The sequence below is a fragment of the Aulostomus chinensis genome, chromosome 15 (assembly GCF_037954235.1).
Source record: "Aulostomus chinensis isolate RoL2024-O1b breed Wild chromosome 15, RoL_Achi_v1.0, whole genome shotgun sequence".
Taxonomy (NCBI): domain Eukaryota; kingdom Metazoa; phylum Chordata; class Actinopteri; order Syngnathiformes; family Aulostomidae; genus Aulostomus; species Aulostomus chinensis.
This window is the reverse complement of record NC_141334.1, coordinates 26,721,303-26,741,247: the sequence shown is the minus strand read 5'-3', so window position 1 is coordinate 26,741,247 and position 19,945 is coordinate 26,721,303. Positions and strand designations below refer to the sequence as shown.

Here is a 19,945-nt window from a genome sequence, read left to right as displayed (position 1 = left end):
AAACTGGTGGGAAAAACAGGCCACAAAGAAAACTGCCTTGCCTGGAAATGCCCAGCAGGGGTCCACGAATTATGTTATGAATGACAAGTTTTTGCTTGTAGACTCTGTACTTTTAAATAAGTGGATTGCATTTTTTGTAAGTAAATAATCCAATAAAAGTTATCTTTTGTTGTACTATTTTGTGTGCATATTGACAATAAAGCAATAAATTCTGTATCACCGAAAGATTTCTTGACATGCACAATAAAAACAAAAACATTTGAACAAGTTTTAATCTCTTTTGCTCTTTAAGATGCAAACATCTTTTGAAGGTTTGCTGTTATAGAGTACAACTAGACCATCACACAAAAGAAACTACAGGACGTAGGATCATAGCCACACGGCTATTTTCAGATCCATTCTTGGTGGGAGTTGATGCACTGTAGAAAGAAAAAAAAAACACCACCAATAGATTCAGCAAAGTCCAAGCAAACCTCATCAGGGAGAAAATTATTAACTTTAAAAAATATCTCTTTGGTAAGTGGGAAACTAAATGTGCATTTCATGGGAGTCAGACAAATCAATACTTTTATGCAACACTTGCCCAAATATCAATATCTAATTCATGCATAGTGGCTGAACCACACTGTTCTACTCAGAAGACATTTTACCACCTTAGCAGGAGGATACTTTGTTAAAATAGCGATGTCCCATTAAAAGCCATGAAATTAATCTGATGACTAAAGTGTTAGAGTTGAGGAATCAGCAGAGAGATGTGAACGCCTCCTGACCACCCCAATGGAGTCCCATCTGTTGATTTAACCCGTTTGCTTTTTTTCTCCTGAGGGAAAGCAGAATCTTGCTCAGCACAAAAAAGGCCTGTGTGTGTGCAGCACATGTAAAGTTCAAGGCAGGGCAGGGAAGGATGTGCTATGTAATGTGCTGAGGCTTGCAGCACTTCAGTGCAGAGTTCCACAACAGGAAACCAGGGACTCATTGTCTACTAGGACTGAAACAACAGGCCAGCCCATACTGCCTCCTTCACGACCATGTGACACTGGTGGGGGGTGGGCATGTGACCAACCCAGGGGTGAGAAGCAAGAAGGCCGCCTTTACTTTTAGAAAAAAACGACGAGAGAGGAAGGAATGGATGCATTTCTGAAGCCCATTCATCACCTCTCCGGCCCAGTTCTGCTGAGGTGGTCTTGGAACAACAGTTTCCTTTCTCTCACAAACACAGCCTTTATCTTACATTTAAATGGTGCTGCAGAATATCAAGTGTTCAGCATATCAGCATCCTCCGGCCTGTCACGAGATATCAGCCGGTCCATAACTAGCACGGATCAAAGTGCAAATGCAAACACAGAAAGTATGACACAATAAACCAACGTCCCTCCCTGGTTGATGGTAAAGTATGAAGCCTTTGACAAGAAAGTTTTTCTTTCTGCTAATACAGGCACCACACACTGGACATTCGAAAGTCAATAGCTTATGATTTCATTGTTTTACATAAGAGTGTAAATATCCATATTAAAACATGTACACAATACTTTATGCTAAGGCTGGACGAATAACCGCATTAGGGCTCAAGACTAATTTTCCCTGCTGGTAAGACAGATGCTACCAACTTTCTTGGATGCTATATCGTCTAACCTCTGAAAAGAGGCTCAGAGGTGCTCGGTGTTGTAGGTCCTGCGTTGGTCCTGGCAGCTTTTGTGCAGTTTCCTTTCATTTTGTAGCTTTTAATTTTTGTTTGAGACCTTGGGTGCTGTGTTAGCCACTGTGGCTGAAAGTATTACTTTTCCTTCTTCACTTGTCAGCCAGCCAGTCTCTCGGTGCCTGCTGCACGTTCATCATCTGATGTGTCTGAGTCGGCACCTCTTATAGACTCTCCCTCACCACCAGCTTCCTCCTCATTTGTTTTTTAAATAATCAGGGATAGGTCTTCATTTTAGGGAGTAGTAAAATTTTGTGGCACCGTGGACGGGTGTCTATTAGCCTGGACACGGCTGCATCACGCAACACCAGAGCCACAGCAGCCAGAGCTGATTGTAGCCATTTTATTCAACGCTGCAATTTCCACCAGAGACACCATGGTGCATCTCTAGAGCGTTCTGCAGGAATATGCAGCAGGTCTACTTTTGACAGATGTTGCATCGATCAGAGCATATCGATTCAGACAGGAAGTCCCCACATGAATGACACAGTGAACCCAGCCAATTTCTAAATAAAACACCATGTGTTAAGTGCAGTTTGCAAAAACAGACAGAAAAGGAAACAATATAACTACAAATTCTGCATGCAGAAGATACCAACACGTAAACCAAGAGGCATAAACCAAATCAGCAGAATCTGAGCAAGTTGACAAAACTGCTAGAGCAAAACACACGGCGGCTGAAATGTTGCCGCCGTCTGCGCGGCAACTGTAACGTGACGCAGCCGTGCCCGGTGTTGCACAGAACAGAGGACAGTGCAGGAGGGGAGAGACAGGCTGCTTTCATCTGGAATGCCCAATGCTCTTCTTGCATATGCCCACGCACTCACATGAATGCAACTAGGTAAAAAAACTGACTTGTAAACTTCCAAAAAAAAGTTTGCATTCTTAAGTGCACATATTCATTGTAATTGTAATTGAGACTCAATCAAAATTTTACGACATCACACAGCCTTTGCTAAAGGCAGGATGAGTCTCAAAGTATCATCCTCTGACTGCAGGATCAGAGTAACATGTTACATTCTACTGTGGTGCTGCAGAACTGCTCAACATCTCTTAGTCATTACAGTTCATTTGTTTATACTTCCCATTCAATATTTCAGCACATTTACAGTACACATCATGTGAAGGTGGAGTAAAAAGTACAAAATAACCATTAATTGTGAACAAGTTACTTGGCACTTTGGCAAATGCATCAGTATAGTTTGTGTGTTTTATCCCAACAAGCATTTACTGGAGATTAACTTTAAATCTCAAACCTATAGGCTGATCAAATATTCACTCGCATGCTTGATTTAGCAGGAAAAGCAAACTGTAATCACAGATTCTTTAGAAGAATAAAAACTACTACCCTTTATCTACATTAAACATCCATTAGGTCAATAAGTATAAAAATTGTTCAAAAATGACTAAATGAATGAAAAAAGACTGTCCATCTAAAACAAAGAAGATAAAAATGCATTAAACACTATGTGTAAATGACAGTGCTGGGCTCTAATTTGACAATACCGTTGGTTATTTCCTGAAATGCTATGAAAATATAATGGTATTACTGTGCGTAATTAGTAGCCGTGCTTATCCAAATAAATGTTGGTAAGGAAGAGGTCTGTGGCTGGAAAATGAATAGAACTGTTTGACAATTCTTAAATGTGGAGACTGAGGTCAAGCAGAGGTGAACCAAACCAAGGTGTATTGTTATTCTTTTAATCTGTTTGTGGTACACACACTTTACTACCCCTGCTGTTAAAAAGAAGGATCTTTGTTGAAAAAAAAAACAAAAATGATGCCAAGATGTCAGGATCAAAAATTCCTAATTAAAGACAACAGAAAACCCCCAGGGAAACAGGCACATAGGACCAGTCTGCAGTTCAAACACTTCCTGATATAGGCAGTCACACTGATAAGCTCTTTCCCAATACACGCTGGTATGTGACAGACTACTTTGTTCAAAGTCAGACATTGTGCCTCAAAATAAAACTGTTTTAATCAAAACTTGATGTCTCCCAACATGATGGTGCATTACCTCTGTGCTTCTATATCATTGCTGTATACATTCTTGCTACAAAGCAATGAACCAGTGTTACATACAAGTATCAATAAAACTAACGATATTGTCCTTGGCCTCGGCAGCGCGTGACAAATTGAGAGGCAACTGTGTGAGAAAGACAGACAGGTGCTAGGAATGGGCATTTATTTGACACTTTGGCAATTTAAATTGGTTAACTGGAGTCGGCACTCAGTATAAATGGATGATGTATAAAAATGCAAGCTAAGCAAGCTGAGTGGATGGCAGAGGACACATGACGGGGGGGCAGAAGGCGGGGGGGGGGGTTTCTCTGACCAATATTTTTTGCTAGCTCTTCACATTAGCTCTCTGCATTGGGTTAAAAAAGTAGCAAGTACTAAGGTGAAAAATGCCTAGTACAAAAAAAGGATGTAACAAAAATTCATTCGCACACTCATTTTAGACGAATTTGATTTTCATTCCCAGAAACGACACGTAACGGTGGACACTTGTTGCACACAATCAAACACAGGCTGGAGACTTTGGGGTGGATCTGGTATAAAGTTGCTCGTGGTCAAGCTTCAACACCAATCACTTGCATGACATGACTTGACACAAGTCAGGCTTTTCCCAGTTATTTTACATGACTTTGCTTGGCATTGATGGCACAGTAGAATCTCACTTTCCCAAGAGAACACTAGAGCCTAAACAAATAGAATTCACAGAACGTCATGGTTCTGCAGGGAACATGGAATCATCTCAGCTCACAGTAATGTCTGATTGAAATTGCAATGAGGATGAAATGGGAGCCTGCTACCTTATTAGGAAATCAAAAATGGTGGTCCCAGTAAGAGCCTGTATGCTGGGATAGCTGTCCAAAGCATGAGTTAATGGTAAGTTGGCTTCGCCAGGCACATGTGACTAAAGTGGCAATTAACTGGTATAACTTCCTTCCTGCTCGGTGCTCTCATCAGGAGCCACAGCAGCAAGTTAGTATCTGTGCTGATACAGCAACAGGCAATAAGATTAATAGACACACTATCAAAGGTGGGAATCTCTGCATCCTCTCATACAGTACATTTCAGAGGGCTGCAGTTCAATGATGAAACAATGATACATGCACTTCGTTTCTATACATGATTTATTCTCTCTCACTTTAACACTTTTGAAACAAAGCATATTTACAAAGAGACACAATTTAAGGACAATAATTAAACTTCCATTAGCTTTTATCAATACAGCAAAGTGAAGAGAAGCATAACGTGGAGGGTTCGCTCATAAGTCATAGATTAACTGCTAATATCTCCTCTAAACAAGTTACACCACCTCCTTAAAAAAACACAAGTAAAAACCACAGGCATGGAATTAAGTAGTTTTTGGGCAAGGTCACAAATTACAGATGCCCCCGACCCCTCACAGACAGCTGGCTTCAGCTCAACAGTACAATTTACAGTCCCAAGCTTCTGTGTCTGCTGTTCTGCCCACTGTCTGGTGTTGAGCTATCCTGCTCCTTCCTTCGCTGATAACTGTTGAGCAGCTCGCTGAGAGAGGAGCACACGTCCACATTAGCTGGTAGCTGATGGGTTTCTTTAAAGAGTCGCATGAAAGTGGCTAATTCAAGAAGGGGCATTACGGGCACACTGCAGGGGGTCCACTGCGTTGCCCATTCATCCTTGTCTGCAGGCAGATGCACAATGTGGCTGCGTTGCTCTTGTTCCGCCAACTTCACATTATCAGCTTTTATTTTTTCGCTGTGAGAAATTCACGAATCATTCAGGTCCAGCACAGCTATACATCCAAGGGATTTATTTTTCTCTCCCATCCCAAGTATCGGAAAAGACAATCACACGTGGACTAACACAAGGAAAACAGCCTGTATCATCAATTATAAAATTCTGTATGATCTCCCTCAGTTATTGGAAAACATGGAACAGCACACCCAGGCCACGCAGTAGTGACAGTTTTTCAAGAACCCTTTGAATTGATTCATCATGCCAACTGACTTTGTGATGTGCCAATGACACAAATCTGAGCACACGCTTCAGTCGCAGCCCGACAGTTCATCCCTGACAACTGCAATGCTGGGTCGTAAGCCACTGAAAATACAGTAATTACATGCAGGTCAAAGCATTTAATGTGTCAAAACCCATGAATGACAAGAGGCTATGAGAAATTCCAACTTCTAATTCCCCTGACCTTATAGCACTATGGCACGACTGAACAAGCTGATCATTACAATCGTTAATGCAGAGTAATTCATCACTCCCGCACTGCTCTCTTATCACTCCCAATCAATCAAGAGGAGTGAAAAACACCGAGACATTTATGTAGCTTTTTGAAACGTGTGTGCTACCCAGCCTCTTACAGTTAAGGTGACAGTAGTTTATGAGTGAATGTCAACCCAAAACAACGGACAACTACATCACTGTGATGCACTTCCACCCCTCAGCGTGGTTTCTGGCCATGACATTGAAAATTACAATCTGCCCGAACAGCCCTGATATGGAGAAATAGAGCTGAAAAGATGGCCACACCATGAGGCCACTGATTACCAAGCAAAGCTGCTGTAATGCTAATTGAGCGTGGGGTATTAGATAGCGGGCAACAAGCATTGTCGTGAAGGGTTCCACAACAGCACACAGACCGATCTGTTGTTGCTGTCCACAACTGCAATTCCTGCACCAGCGGCACAGCAGCAGACGGACCCGTTACCCCATACTGCGCCTGTACTGTTCTGTATGTTCAGGGCTTATACATATTTGTAACAATTCTCATGACTGCTCCATGCCTGTTGGATAACAATTTTATGATGATATATCCTCTGAAATGGGCTTTCACAAGAAAAACAAACATGAATCCATGTCAAAATTTACTAGTGTACATTTGACAAAAACGTATGACAACCTATGTGGTTTGACACAACATAAATAGGCATGAAAGATCAAAAATAACCATTGGTCCACCTTAAGTGATCCACATGCTGAACACTCTCATACTCAGGAACATGTGATCTTCTGGTTTTACTCAGTTTATCAAAAGTTCCTTGCTTTTACAGATTTTTCATGACTGTTTGAACCCTGTATGTAATAAAAACAAAACAAAAGATTGTTAGATTGTCTAGAAGTAGAAGTCTTTGCTTCTCAGAAATTTAAAGAATCTCGACAAAAGTTAAGCCCTGATGGCAGGTAAATAGTTTACAGGGCCAACGACCTCACAAGGCTGTGAGGCTCCAGCTGTACGTTCAGGGCTGGACAGAAAACTGATCAAATGCTCAAGAAGGAAGAAGATCTCGATATTCTCTAGGAGGGCAGGAGGACTACATTCCCCCTCTCAAGCTTTAGAACCAGCCGTCATTAATTCCTCAGACTGACCAGAGGCAGAAATTCTCAGGCTTAAACTTCACTCGACAACATTGGCAAAGTCACTCCGCAGAATCTGACAAGCCAACACGTCACATGACCAGGTCGAGCGGTCAACGTGAGATCCTCCAGAGGTCGGCACCCACACTGGCAGTGATACTATAAAGGTTAGGGTTTTTAATAATTCATTTTTTTTGCGTCACATGAAAAATACAATGCTGTCACTCTTATTACCCCATTTTTACGTCGCGTTGTATTTAGAAGTCAGATGTACAAGGGTCAAGTTTACGAATTTGATTTCACCGACATCAGCTCGCGATGACAGTCTGTAACCTCACGTTTCTCTCGCCAAACCGAAGTCGATAACATTGTGTTTCCAAAGGATGCGGCCTTGATGGATGTAACCCAACTTTAAGCTGGACTACGACCACTATGATAGATTTACTACCATCATTTTAAATAATGGCTAGCTGTCGTTACTAAATTAATGCATCCCGAATAAGGGAGGCTAGTCAAAAGTGTTAGCGCGAAGGCTAGATGCTAACTGAGATAAACGTCATCCACCCTACCCGGCGCTAGCTAGCATAGCTCGCGAAAGCTAACTTTCCTAGTTCGCAGCGTTTTACTTGTGTTAACAAAATCTCTCATTGGAATATCGTGTTGATAGTTCATCCAGTACACACTTCACCTAATAATCCAAGCCTTCATTCTACCACGTACCTGCAGGTGCTCCTGAAAGCGAATAGGCAGGATCTGAGCCATGGCGGTTCCTCTCTCACTCTCCTCCGGTTGCCTCTAATGCTAACAAACTACGGCTTCTTCTGTCAGTTCCTCGCCGGACACCCAGGGAGCCTCTGGTCCAAAGTCCAAATGAATTAATTGAAAATATTGTTTAAAACGTGCTGTCGGTATGCTGGTACTTTTAAAGTCGTCCCTCTACCCGTGTACTTTTGGGCTTCCCCTGCCAAACGAATGACTGCCACTACACCGACTCCCTGGACCTGCAATGGCGGTGGAGGTTGGTCAGCGGAGAAAACATCCCGGAAATGGAAGTTCACTCGATGAGGCGGATGAATACGGAATTACCGCGTTTAAAAGTACCTTCTACCAACTGTCGGGCTGATTACATTGTTATATTGAGATCAATTGATGATGCCTTGGGAATAGCAAACATCAAAAGTAGGCTTTCACGTAAAATATTTCAGAACAAACGTGAACCAGGAACTACTTTTTATTCGCCCTTTGATTTTTGCCACATCATTCGTCTTTGTAAAATAACGTCAGTGCTACGTGTTTACGCTCGCCCCTCTCAGCCAATCAGGTCACTCCGTGCTCCAGGCTGGAATTCAACTTACGTTTCGTCCTTTCTACAGAAGCAATTATTCGTGTTGAAATAAATGGCGCGGAGTGGCGTCACGACTAGGGGTCCCGTCACAAGTCAGTTTGATGTTCTTGCTTTTATCAGACTCGACAGGTAAAGTATTCCCTGGATTCAGACTGCTGTCGAAACAGCGAACAACCCTTGTAGATATCAGTGTGTGTGTGTGTGTGTGTGCGTGCGCGCGCGCGCGCTCTCTCTACAAGGTAACTGTCGTGGTTGACACACATTCATGTTCATATAATGGTAATATTGTCCTGTCACACCGTTTCAACAATTATGCCTTTATAATTGATTTTTTTTAATTATTCAATTTACATCCTTTTTTAATGACAGAGTGAAACACCTGCACCTGAATGTAATTTTATAAAAACAATCGGATTAATGAAATTATGTGGAACTTATCTGACTTGATGAAAGCCTATAAGCAGAATACATCCGTTTTGGCCAACATTATGCAATATCTGTTGGGTGGAGTGTGTTCCCAAGTAGTCATTTCCCTTTTTTACATCCACAATCTCTGTGCCCAGAGGATGTAACTTCATTGCTCAATCTTGAACTGAATGCATGCATGACCTTTCATCAGCGATGTCCTGATGCTGAGCCAGCAAATACGGCTTCTATAGAATGTTGCTCCCTGGTTTGGTCAGGAACTCATTGCAGCATTTGAGGAGTGTGTGCAAACAGAGCAATAGCACGGAGCCTTGTTAGACTGGCTCGCTCTCCAGCTGATAGATAATTGGTCTGCTCCAACGTTATAATGAAATATAAACTAAAATAACACGCTGAGGTGGCAGGAGATGATATCGTGTGCGGTGACACGATGCAGGCAAACCTCGTAGGAGGAAGGCTGAACCGCCAAGTCTTCATTGTAGTGCTACAGAACCCTTTATTTATTGGTGTGTATACTGTACCTTCTTGGTCTTTGACTGAGTGGTGGAGACTTGATGTCAGTGGTCATCTAAGGTACAGGTCATGTACAAGCCTAATTTCAAGGTCATCCGCGCAATGTTTGTCAGGACATTTCATTCAGAATCATGTGTGGGACCCTCATGGTGGCGCGACAGGTACACGAGTCGGCAGGTTTCGGGGGTAGGGGGGTGCGCCCAGCAGACAGTGTAAATCTAGTGTTGCGATGTCTTTGGGGAAGAACGAGCGCAATATCCCATAATGAGCAGGCTCATAATCAAATGGACTGTCTAGGCTCACCCTTTCATTATGTCTCAAAATAATGATCACGTCAGTATTTAAAGTGATACTTCCCCCAGAAAGGGTATATTGCCTTTCAGGTATTCACTAATAGGCGTCTTGGGATGGGGGTGGAGCCTATCCCAGCTGACATTGGGTGAGAGGCGGGTTCACCCTGGGCAGGTTCACCCTGGGCGGGTTCACCAGTCCATCTCAGGGGAGGGGTTCAGTATCTTGCTCAAGGACACTTGGACATGGTCACCGGGGGAAGTGGGGATGGAACCAGCGACCCTTCGGTTGCTAGACGGCCTCTCTACCTTTGAGCCACGCTGCCCCTTCATTTGTTGTCCACTGTGGCAATTTAGAAGTGTAAATGGCACATTGAGCCATGGCATCATCGTGGATAACTTAATGTTTTGGCGAAGGGTTTACCTCGTCTTTACCTTCTCGTGTGAATCTGGAGTGTCCCTGAGCTTCACTTAGGGGTTAATCCCACCTGATTGGGGACACCATTGTCCCTCGTTCACAAGACCAGTCCCACGTTAAGTTGTTGGCGCGGACATAGAAAAGTTTACTTGATCAGAAATAATTGGTCCACTGGGTGCTGACATCCTCAGATGATGGGAACAGAGAAGGACGTTTGCGCTGCCTGTGGCATCTCAGGTGCTGTATTGTACCTTGGACAGCTTCTCATTACCAGAACTGGCTGCCATTAGCGAGGAATCAGCACACAGGACAGGCGCCTCTTAGCCAAGACTGCACCTGATCTCAACACGACATCAGTTTGGGAGACAAATGTGAGTCAAGACATGTGGAGCAAAAAGTGGAAGGTCTTTTCTGATCCTCAAGACATCTAGAGAGAGTCATGGCACACATGGAAGCATTTTGACCTGCTTTGCTGAAAGTGAAGAAGTGACAATTATCAGTGACCTCTATATTTTTTTAAGGTTTTTTGGTGATTTTTCAGCTCATTGTACTTTTACTGGATGTTTTGGTCGATATTTGTTAACAATAACAGAAAAATGTGAAGGCTGATGTCCCTCAGCAGAGGGAGTGTGTGGCAGGATTGTCTTCATGTAAAGTGAGAGTGAGTTCCTGAAAAGTTCCAGGTTCGGTGTGGCAGACGTTTGAATGCTTTGCTGGAGGAAATGTACCCCAACGTGGTCAATCCAGTCTCCAGTGTGGCAGCAGCCTTCAGAACAAATGGAGACAGAGCGTTGACGCCTGATGATATTTGGATTGTGAATGAAGGAGAGGACTGCTGTGTTTGATAATTGAACAACTGACGCCTTCAGATACCAGTGGTGCTGTAACCGTCTGATGACTGGTCAGGAGGAGGTCACTGATAGTCATGACAAGTCTGAGGCTGATGCTCCAAAGCACTGAGGAGTTACTCCCACCTCATGCTGTGCGACTCCTGCATTCAGATATAAAAGGCGTGTTCTTGTTTCTGTATTTATTCATTTTAATAATGTTTTTTCTGACAGTATCTTGGATCTTGCTTGCTGATCTTTAGTTTCTTTGGCACAGGGCAAAGCGGAGGCTAACCTGAATAGGCTATTCACCCCCTGTTGCCATGGATTCCTCCACCGAGGAAACACAAGCCATGTGTGTCACGGTCAAAGAGTGGCCTTCGGACCGAGCGGAGCGAGGCTGAGAGAGCAGCGCTGCTACCTCGGTAGCCTTTCCACTTGTCTCTCCTCATACGATGACTGCAGCTCATCCCCTGCAGCTCCAGGACAAGTCTATCAGGTCCACACAGATGAGCGGCCATGCCTGGATAAGCTGTGTGAGGCAAATCAGTTGAAGCTGACAAGAAGGTTATTTTCTCCTTTACAGATTTTTGAGTATGAGTTCACTCCAGCACTTTGGCAAGGATGTAGGCACAGATGGGAGCTCGGTGTCCCCCTGTGGCTGGGTGGATCCCATTAGGGAAGACTGGAATGTCTTTCCTTCTGTCCTTAAGAAGGCCGAGTGGGAGAATAGCCTTTTTACTATATTTCCTAGAGAAATGTTCTGTTCTTTTGTGTCTCTAAATCTGAAAATCTCTCTGAATAGGTCACATAACTGAATAACACAAACATGTTTATCTCCCTGTTTCTCTGTCGTGAGGGAATAACAAAGCACAACTGTTGCAACCTGTGATATACTGGTCTGTTTCTGTGCTGCTGGGCGACCCTACAGCGCACTCTGGTGCTCAAGTGTGTATCCAACACACCAGGCTTGGACAAATCCTCTCAGCCACCAGATTTTCCTTTCGTTTTCTGAACGCTCGTCGGTGGCTGTCAGTAGATTGCAGCCAAACCTTCCAATAGCCACTGAGGTGAAGTTACTCATTGACTGTGACTGGTCCTTTGCTCCTGTCACACAGGAGGCAGACTCACTGGTTCTTGATCGCCCCGGCTGGTTTTGACACATATCACAGACCAGTAAAGTCGAATAATCACGAGTAATTGTCTCCTCCTGTTGCCGCTGAATCACATAACCTTCTGCAGGGAGATCAGCTCTGTTGTCCATGCTTTCAACTCAGGAATATGATCATATAACAATAAATGGGATTTTCTTTTGAATGTAAAATCAATTAAATACAAAAGCAGTTTTCCATACAGATATCTATTTGGATTTTGCTGCCATCTAGTGGATTTGAGCTTCAGTCAGACATTGCTGATGTGATGGCTGCAGAGTGGCAAAGTGATCTTGAAGTTGAAAGAATCAGTTGAGTGTAACCTCCCCAGCCTGAGGCTGTTCTCCTGCTCCTGCTGTGAGTTGCTCAACTGCCCAAGTCCACATTGATCCCAGCTGAGCTCAAATATGCATTTTTGCAATAGCAGCTTCTTCAGCCATTTTTTTTCCGCTTTCCTTGAAAATGTGAATAAAAGCAACCTGAGGAAAGTCACTTTATTGAAGGATTAAGTGAGAAATATAATAGATATGAATACAGGGGAAGGATGTAACAAAGCAACAGAAAATCAGGTGATAACTGCTGCTTTGGTTCTTCGGACAATGATACAATATTTTCTGACATCACAACGTCGGCCACAATTTCACCTCATTTTGGGGGCCAGAGACCAGTCTGACATGTTTTATGCTCATATTACAATAAATTACCTTTATATTATGAGCCCACAATCAAGAACTCAAATTTGGTTTCACAATTTATTCTCAAGCTCTAAAAAAACAATGAAATCATGAACGGGAACTAAAATTGAAAACAACCCATTCTCTCCAAATAGAAGCACCAAAGCTGACTACAGAGCCGGGCCGTGGCCATGGCAAAATACAGCTGCGCCTAAAGTGGTGGATTGTGTTATGATTTGACTGAGATTCCGCTTTTGTATCACTGATCATTAAACTTGTGTATCGACAGAGATCAGTGGCGTCGTGACAGCTCTGCACGGACACAAATGTTCTCAGGGTTAAACACAAAGCGTGTAAGAGCTGAATGTTTTGACGATGAATTCTGACACTCACGAACTTTTAAGATGCTTGAAATATTCTATCTTATCGTCTCTTGTCGCCAAGCTTTGACCTTAAACTGAAGAGTGTAGCAATACGGTATCTACCCTCAGACACACAAAGAGTAACAAACACATCTTATCCAGCATGAAACTGCTGTCCTTCATCTGTCCAGAGGGAATGTTCTTGCTGTTTGTATTGTATTTTCACAAATGCAGAGATTAGATGATACACATATTAACCACTGAGCCTGGAGTCAGGGGGCGGGGCCTCTGTGTGGTCAGAATAAACAAGTGGATGTACGGTTCTCCCACCCTTCCATCCCTGCCAGAGGTTGACTGCATCATGAGGTCAGGTACAGGTACGACAACTTTAACCATTGTTGCTCTGCCGCTGGTGTGACTCTCTGCTCTTAATATTACTGTCATTTCTGATATTTTTAACTTGTAATGTGCTTCTTATTCCTGCTGCCTTTGACTCAGAGGATCAGTCTGCTCACGGACGTTCAATGACAGACAACAACTGAAATGGCATTTACAGCTCCACCTTGAGAATCGAACAGATTTCAGTCTGGGATATCAGCCTCAAACGTTATAAAAGAGATGTTTTCAATTCATCGGGCACTGCTGAATGTTCTCTCCAGAGCATGAAAGCCAATTAATGCTATTTGGGAGCTCAGGCTGTTTTTGTATGTTTAAGGAGCATCGCTTTGTCCCCAAACATTAAAAGATGGTTTATGGTGAAAAAAGCAAACAATGACCCATTAGCTGCACTGCAAATGAGGGGAGGGCTGCTGGCAGGAAAACCTGACCACTGTCCATGGTTACACTTGCATTCATGCAGTATACACAACAAACCTGGGAGAGAGAGTTGATGAATCCTTTATTAGCAGGAAAATAGGAATAATAATACTGCTGAGTTGGTTTTAGTTCAAGCAAAGGCTCCGAGTCAGTGATGAGAAGGGTGAGGACGGTGGTGCATTTAGGGACATTTTCATGCTCCCTAATGTGGAAGATGATGAATCGTTGCAAGGATGAGATGAAAACGTTAATTATGATGGGCTTGTTGATGAAGGAGGGGTCATCATGCCTCTGTGGATGGAATCTGTCTGTACCTGTAACATCCTCTGGAAATCCAGGGTTGCTCAGATGGAGGCACACTGGAGTTCTGTAGGAGGTACGGATGGGGCCGATGAAGTGACAGGCCACTGCTGATCATAGAGAAAAAGGGAACGCAGACATGAACAGAAGGACAGGAAACAGACATGTTTGGAAAATGTTTTCCAAAATAAAACAAGAACTAACAATTGATTTCATCAAAACTTGAGAATCAATGACAATATAAATGATGGGCCCAGAACTAAAGAGGGGGGCCTGGTACTGGTCCAACCTGTGGAAGGACTGGACTAAAACACAGTCCAGGTGGGACCATGTCTATCCCCTCCCCCTGTTGACAGCCAGCTGTTAAACCTGGTGCAGGGGTCCTTTTCCCAGCCAGGGTCATTGCAGCTGTATCCAAGACCTGTTCAGGATGGTCTCCACCAGGGAAATTAGATAAAATGGTGTGGCTCGGTGGAGCAGGGGTCCTCCCTGTGGCCCCCAGCAAGAAGGTTGTGGGTGGAGCAGTGGTCCTCCCTGTGGCCCCCAGCAAGAAGGTTGTGGGTGGAGCCCCGGCTGCAGCACGGGGTCTTTCTGGGTGAGTCTCCATGTTCTCCCTGTTCCTGCTGGGTTCTCTCTGGTACTCCAGCTTCCTCCACAGTCCAAAGACATCAAGAGGGACCAGGTTAATCCAGACTCTAAATTGACCGTAGGCGTGGCTGGGAGAGCCAATGGTTGTCTGTCTCTATGTGTTGGCCCTGCCATGGACTGGTGACCTGTCCAGGGGGAAGGCTGCTGGGATAGGCTCCACCCCCACCACCCTCAACAGGAGGAGAGGGGGAACATGGAGGGATGATGGAAAATAAAATTGTGCAAAAACAAGAAAAGTTTAAAAATCACAAGCACATTTAAGCTGTAAACTACTGATGATGCAGTTCTCTTTATGGTGAGGCAGTGCACTAAAATATGTAGGTTCCCAAATATCAGTTATTTTGTCATAATTTGATCAGGCAGCAGTGACACTGTGCATGACGTCAGTCTGGTAGTTGGAGTGGAGCACAAACTTACCTGCGCCTGAAAAACTGACTTTAATATTTTGGAAGAACCTTCAAAGATGTGTTTTACTGTCTCTGACACGTGGAGTCTTAGGCTGTTTTTCAGCTGTTATTCAAATGTATGAGCTGAAATGGCAGGCACTTGGGATGTTACTATGATTTTACATTTCACCAACAACGCGTGTGCCTGCTTTTGGCCTGCAGCCCAACATTACAACTCAGTTTTAGCCCACTAAGGTACCAAGTCTGGGTTCACCTGGTCTGAGCCAGTGATGAAGTCACTGAAGACAGCCAAGATGCTTTTAGAGGTGGGACTCTAAAAGCAGAATCACAACCATGTTAAATGCCTTCAACTGGTAATCCAAATGTTTCTCACTGCCAAAACGATTAACTGAGATGAAACAATGAATAGTGAAGTAAGATCCTTGAGCAAAAACATTAAACAGGTTCATTCCTGTGCTGCGCTTTAGATTTAAGAACACAAGAGGAGGTTTTTGTCCTCTGCAGAATTACAAGTGTGCTGTCCTCCAGTAGAATATCAGCCGTCCTGTTAGACTGATGAACGCTGCTGCTGACAGAAAGTCAAGTCCACCCACTTTTTGAGTCTTTATCTATCGACCATCAGGCTTCATTGGCCATTTGCCACTTTAATGACTAGTCAGCTAGTCAGGAGGACAAAGACTAAAGATAATCACATCCAGCTGAACCCTGCTTTATGGGGCCTGAGGCTCAGCCCTCAGTCGCTGCTGAGCCACGCAGACATTCACTGAGCCGTAAGTTTGCATTACTCTATTTTGACTGGGATTTTCATTTTATAGTCATGTGCGGTAGACATTGCAGGGTACCATAATTCTGGTAATTAATATGAATATAAACAATCTCTCAAGTAGTTAAGAGACTCAACTGTACGCCACCAAAGCCACTGACAATCTGATTTCTGTTTTTAAGGTTCGGTGGAAATCGTACATTCATCAGAGTAAGTTTTGCTTTTTGGTCTTAACTGGTAACACCGATAACTTCCAACTCTGGACAGACAGTGACTCCTGCTACAACCAGTAGCAAAGATAATGTTATCAGAAGAGAACAGTACTGGCAGCCCAGTTGCCAGTACTCGCTAGTTTTTACTACCCAGCCTGCTGAATTAAATCTACTCTGTAACAACTCATGTTGAGGTCTGGTATGGGTTCGGTAAATGGGTTGCTTTCGTTCAAATGTTCTGGAATCAATCAGGACACAAACACAGAGCCTAAAGAACCAAGTCAGGTGTTTACTGGTCCCACCCACCACACAGAACTGCCTCATAAATACGCACAATCACATTACTGCCTTTGCTGTTTGCAGAAACCTAAAATGTCCATATTTTCTTCTGGGGGCTGGTTTGTAGCTGCACGTCTCTTCTGAAACACTGAAGTTCACTTTTGCTATTTCCTGAATCCTTGATATCCAGTTTAAAATGTTGTAAAGGGTTGGTTACTCTGCTTGGCCTGCTGACGCTTGGAACAGCATGGTTGTAAAGACTTTGGGTTGCAGATAACGGCCAGATAAGAGGTTTATTTTGATATTACATGACCACAGCTGAACTTGTACAATCATCAGGTGGAAACCTGTCACTGACTAACTCCTATCTGTGCCTTTGAAGAGCATTTACATTTAATCCTAAAGAGGGAATCGACAACCCGGTCATGGTCATCTCAGACGACACAGGTAGCATGCAGCCTCTAATAACTCACTGTTCATCAGACCAGGAGGAAGCTGGACTGATGCACCTCTTTGTCTTTCCCCTCTCAGACTCCATGTTGACTCCCACCCTACGTCTGTGTGTGCTTAAAAAAGAGGAGGGGGAGTCCTATGGCTTCCACCTGCGGCTGGAGAAGGGACGCCAGGGTCACATCATCCGAAACGTGGTTTCAGGAGGAGTGGCAGGGTGCAGCGGTCTTCAGGATGGAGACAGACTTCTGGAAGTTAACCACTGTTATGTCGACGACATTCCTCACCAAGAGGTACCATCACAATCATCTGCCAGACGCCTCTTAATAAAGAACTGCTCGAATGTTTTTTTCATTCCGCAGGTGACCAGGAAGATGAAGCTAAGTGGACATCAGTTATGTCTGCTCGTGCTGGATGGGGACGAATATGAGCAGGCTGCTGCTGGAGGTCAAGACCTCCGAGGTCTTGCCAGAGCACACACGGCTAAAGAGTGCAGACCACCCAGACTCTGCCACATCAGCAGGGATCCTGGCTCAGGTCTGGGCGTTACCTTCACTCCTGTGGAAGGTAAGAGTCACATGGTGATCACGTGTTTGAGGAGCACGACCAAAAGTTGAAGGTTGCCCCACATTACTCAGTTGCCTGGGCTGTTTCTGTTGAGCAGGAGAGAAGGGTCACTTCTTGGTGAATGTGGTGGCTGGAGGCCCTGCTGAGAAGGCCGGGGTGTGTAAGGGAGACCGCCTGAAGTGGATGAACGGAGTCACCGTGTCTGATCTCACACACTCTGCACTCAGCAGGATGGTACACAGTCAGCTAGTCTTCATCATCAACTTTATTCATTCCATCCATCTATCATCCATCCATCCATCCATCCATTTTCTATACCTCTTATCCATAAAGGTTCGGGGGGGGGGGGCTGGAGCCGATCCCAGCTGACTTTGAGAGGTGGGGTTCACCCTGGACGGGTCTCCGGTCCATCGCAGGGCCATCAGGAACAATTATTGCCTCGATATTTTGCTCAAGGATTCTTGGACATGGTCACCAGAGGAAGTGAGAATCGAACCAGCAACCCTTCGGTTGCTAGATGGCCATTTTACCTCTGAGCCATGCCGCCCCTGCTTAATTTATTCAAGGGGTCAAAGTTTAACTTGGCGACTGATATTTTGTACAGATTATTACAACAAAAAAATGTCTATTAAAGGCCAACGAAGGTGATCTCCCGACATAAAACAATTGATGAAACTGTCAAGTGTGAATACAAAGAAAACACAAAGCACCCGCACGTAAACATGACGTCCATTTCCTCACACAAACTAACATTCAGCCTTGCAGAGCAACAGTAACTAACACGAAGTGATCATTATGGTTTTGCTGTAGATGAAAAAAAGTGGCAATCACATCACCATCCTGGTGATTGACAGTGAGAGTGAGAGGAAGTACATGCAGCAGAAGGTGCCTGTTCTCCCCACCATGGCTGTCCCATGCAACCTGCCTCACAGAGCCAGGAAGCTGCACCTGACTGCTGGGTCGGAGGGCTACGGCTTTCTCCTTCGCCTGGAGAAGGCGCCATCAGGACGCATGGGTGAGAGCACAAACAACCTGCGCAAGCTGTCCATCTTTTAAAGTTTCCTGATATTTGTCCTTTTTTGTCCTGAACTGAAGCTCATGTGCTGCGTGAGGTGGACGCCGGCAGCCCAGCAGAGAGGGCAGGTATGAGGGATGGGGAGGTGCTACTGGAGGTCAATGGAGAGCCAGCGGAGTCCCTGAAACACGAGGAGATTGTAGACAGAGTGAGAGCGGGTGGGCCGCATGTCGTCCTCACCACCATCCTTCCACTGGGGCTCGAGTATTACACAAAGGTCTGCATCACTAAATACCTGCATGTAAGAGCTAAGACCCACCTGGATCAGTGTCTGCTGTCCCGTTTCATTCCAACAGCTCGGTCTATCGCCTCTCCTCTTCTGTGAGGATGACCATGTCGAGGAGAAGAAGGAGAGCGCAACGCCAACCCCACAAAAGGAAGCAGATGGTTCCTACAAGCCCAGGATTTGCTCTCTCCAAAAAGGTCCTTTGGGTTTCGGCTTCAACCTGGGCCGTGTCCCTCAGGGTCTGGGGACCCTCATCAGTCTGGTGGGGATGGAATATCATATCACACCTGATTGTCTTGTGAGATGAAAAGAAATCAATGATATATCTATTCATGTAATGCCGGTATTGTTCTCCCCCTGCAGGTGGCTGCTGGGGGTCCGGGGGAGAAAGCAGGACTGCTGGTGGGTGATGCGGTGATTGAAGTCAACGGACAAAACGTGGAGGAGAAAAATCTGGAAGATGTGTTTATGCTGATGAAGGAGGGAGGACGTTGTCTTTCCTTACTGGTCGGGAAGAAGAGCTGCTGCGATAATTTGAGACAGACGGACACGTTGACAGGAGACCTGTCCGACTCTCAGGAGACGAGTTATAGTTCCCAAATGTAGCACGTCACAGTGACCGTCAACAGCAGCGATTCACTCCAAACCACTGATGACATGAACGTCAGTCACAATGCCTGCTAATTATTGCTCTAATTTATATTGGTATTCCTTTGACCACAATAAAGTAGTTTGTGTATAAAAAATATATTGTGTCAATGGATGAGCGATAATAATTACATACTGATATTATTCGGAAAGTATTACAGTTTTTTGTTGTATGCATTATAATAATATATGTATAGAGTATATTATACTCTGTGTAACCCAAATGTCATAAGATGGACCAGTTATTTGCCATACTGTCAACAGTTGATAAGTCAGTAAAATGACTGTTAAACTGTCTCTTGCAAAGTTGCAACTGATGTTATTTGAAAGACGCTTCATGACTAATGTTTGAGTGGTTCATGCTCGGTTTGTAAACCAGTAATTGTGACTGATGATTAGAATGAATCGATGATTAAAATGGCAAAAAAAAGAATCAAGTAACAAAAATTTTGGTTGTTGTTCGTGGGTGTGGCTCAGTCCTGAGACTGGTG

At 44.2% G+C, this 19,945-nt stretch overlaps 2 protein-coding genes across 6 annotated transcripts in view; one reads left to right on the top strand and one right to left on the bottom strand.

The window, feature by feature from the left end:
- The window catches only part of cltca (clathrin, heavy chain a (Hc)), a 36,106-nt gene extending 27,827 nt beyond the window's left edge, over window positions 1-8,279 (bottom strand). The window contains exon 1 of the mRNA XM_086227149.1: window positions 7,778-8,279. Coding sequence (XP_086083275.1) covers window positions 7,778-7,819 — 42 coding nt within the window. The 5' untranslated portion in view covers window positions 7,820-8,279. The remainder of the gene's footprint in view (window positions 1-7,777) is intronic.
- Window positions 8,280-8,377: 98 nt separating this feature from the next.
- On the top strand, window positions 8,378-19,885 carry nherf4b (NHERF family PDZ scaffold protein 4b). Of its 5 annotated transcripts, none has more exons than XM_086227150.1 (11): window positions 8,397-8,531; window positions 11,154-13,440; window positions 16,180-16,207; window positions 16,871-16,935; window positions 17,020-17,231; window positions 17,301-17,505; window positions 17,603-17,739; window positions 18,316-18,520; window positions 18,601-18,797; window positions 18,877-19,068; window positions 19,170-19,885. In XM_086227150.1, the coding sequence occupies exons 2-11, from the start codon at window positions 13,305-13,307 to the stop codon at window positions 19,410-19,412; spliced, it is 1,620 nt and encodes a 539-aa protein (XP_086083276.1). In that variant the 5' UTR covers window positions 8,397-8,531; window positions 11,154-13,304; the 3' UTR covers window positions 19,413-19,885. The 5 variants fall into 5 exon arrangements, with proteins under 5 accessions (XP_086083279.1, XP_086083276.1, XP_086083278.1 ...); XM_086227151.1 differs by lacking the exons at window positions 8,397-8,531; window positions 11,154-13,440 and adding exons at window positions 13,459-14,688; window positions 14,734-16,004; XM_086227153.1 differs by lacking the exon at window positions 11,154-13,440 and having other exon boundaries at window positions 8,378-8,531.
- Window positions 19,886-19,945: the final 60 nt, after the last annotated feature.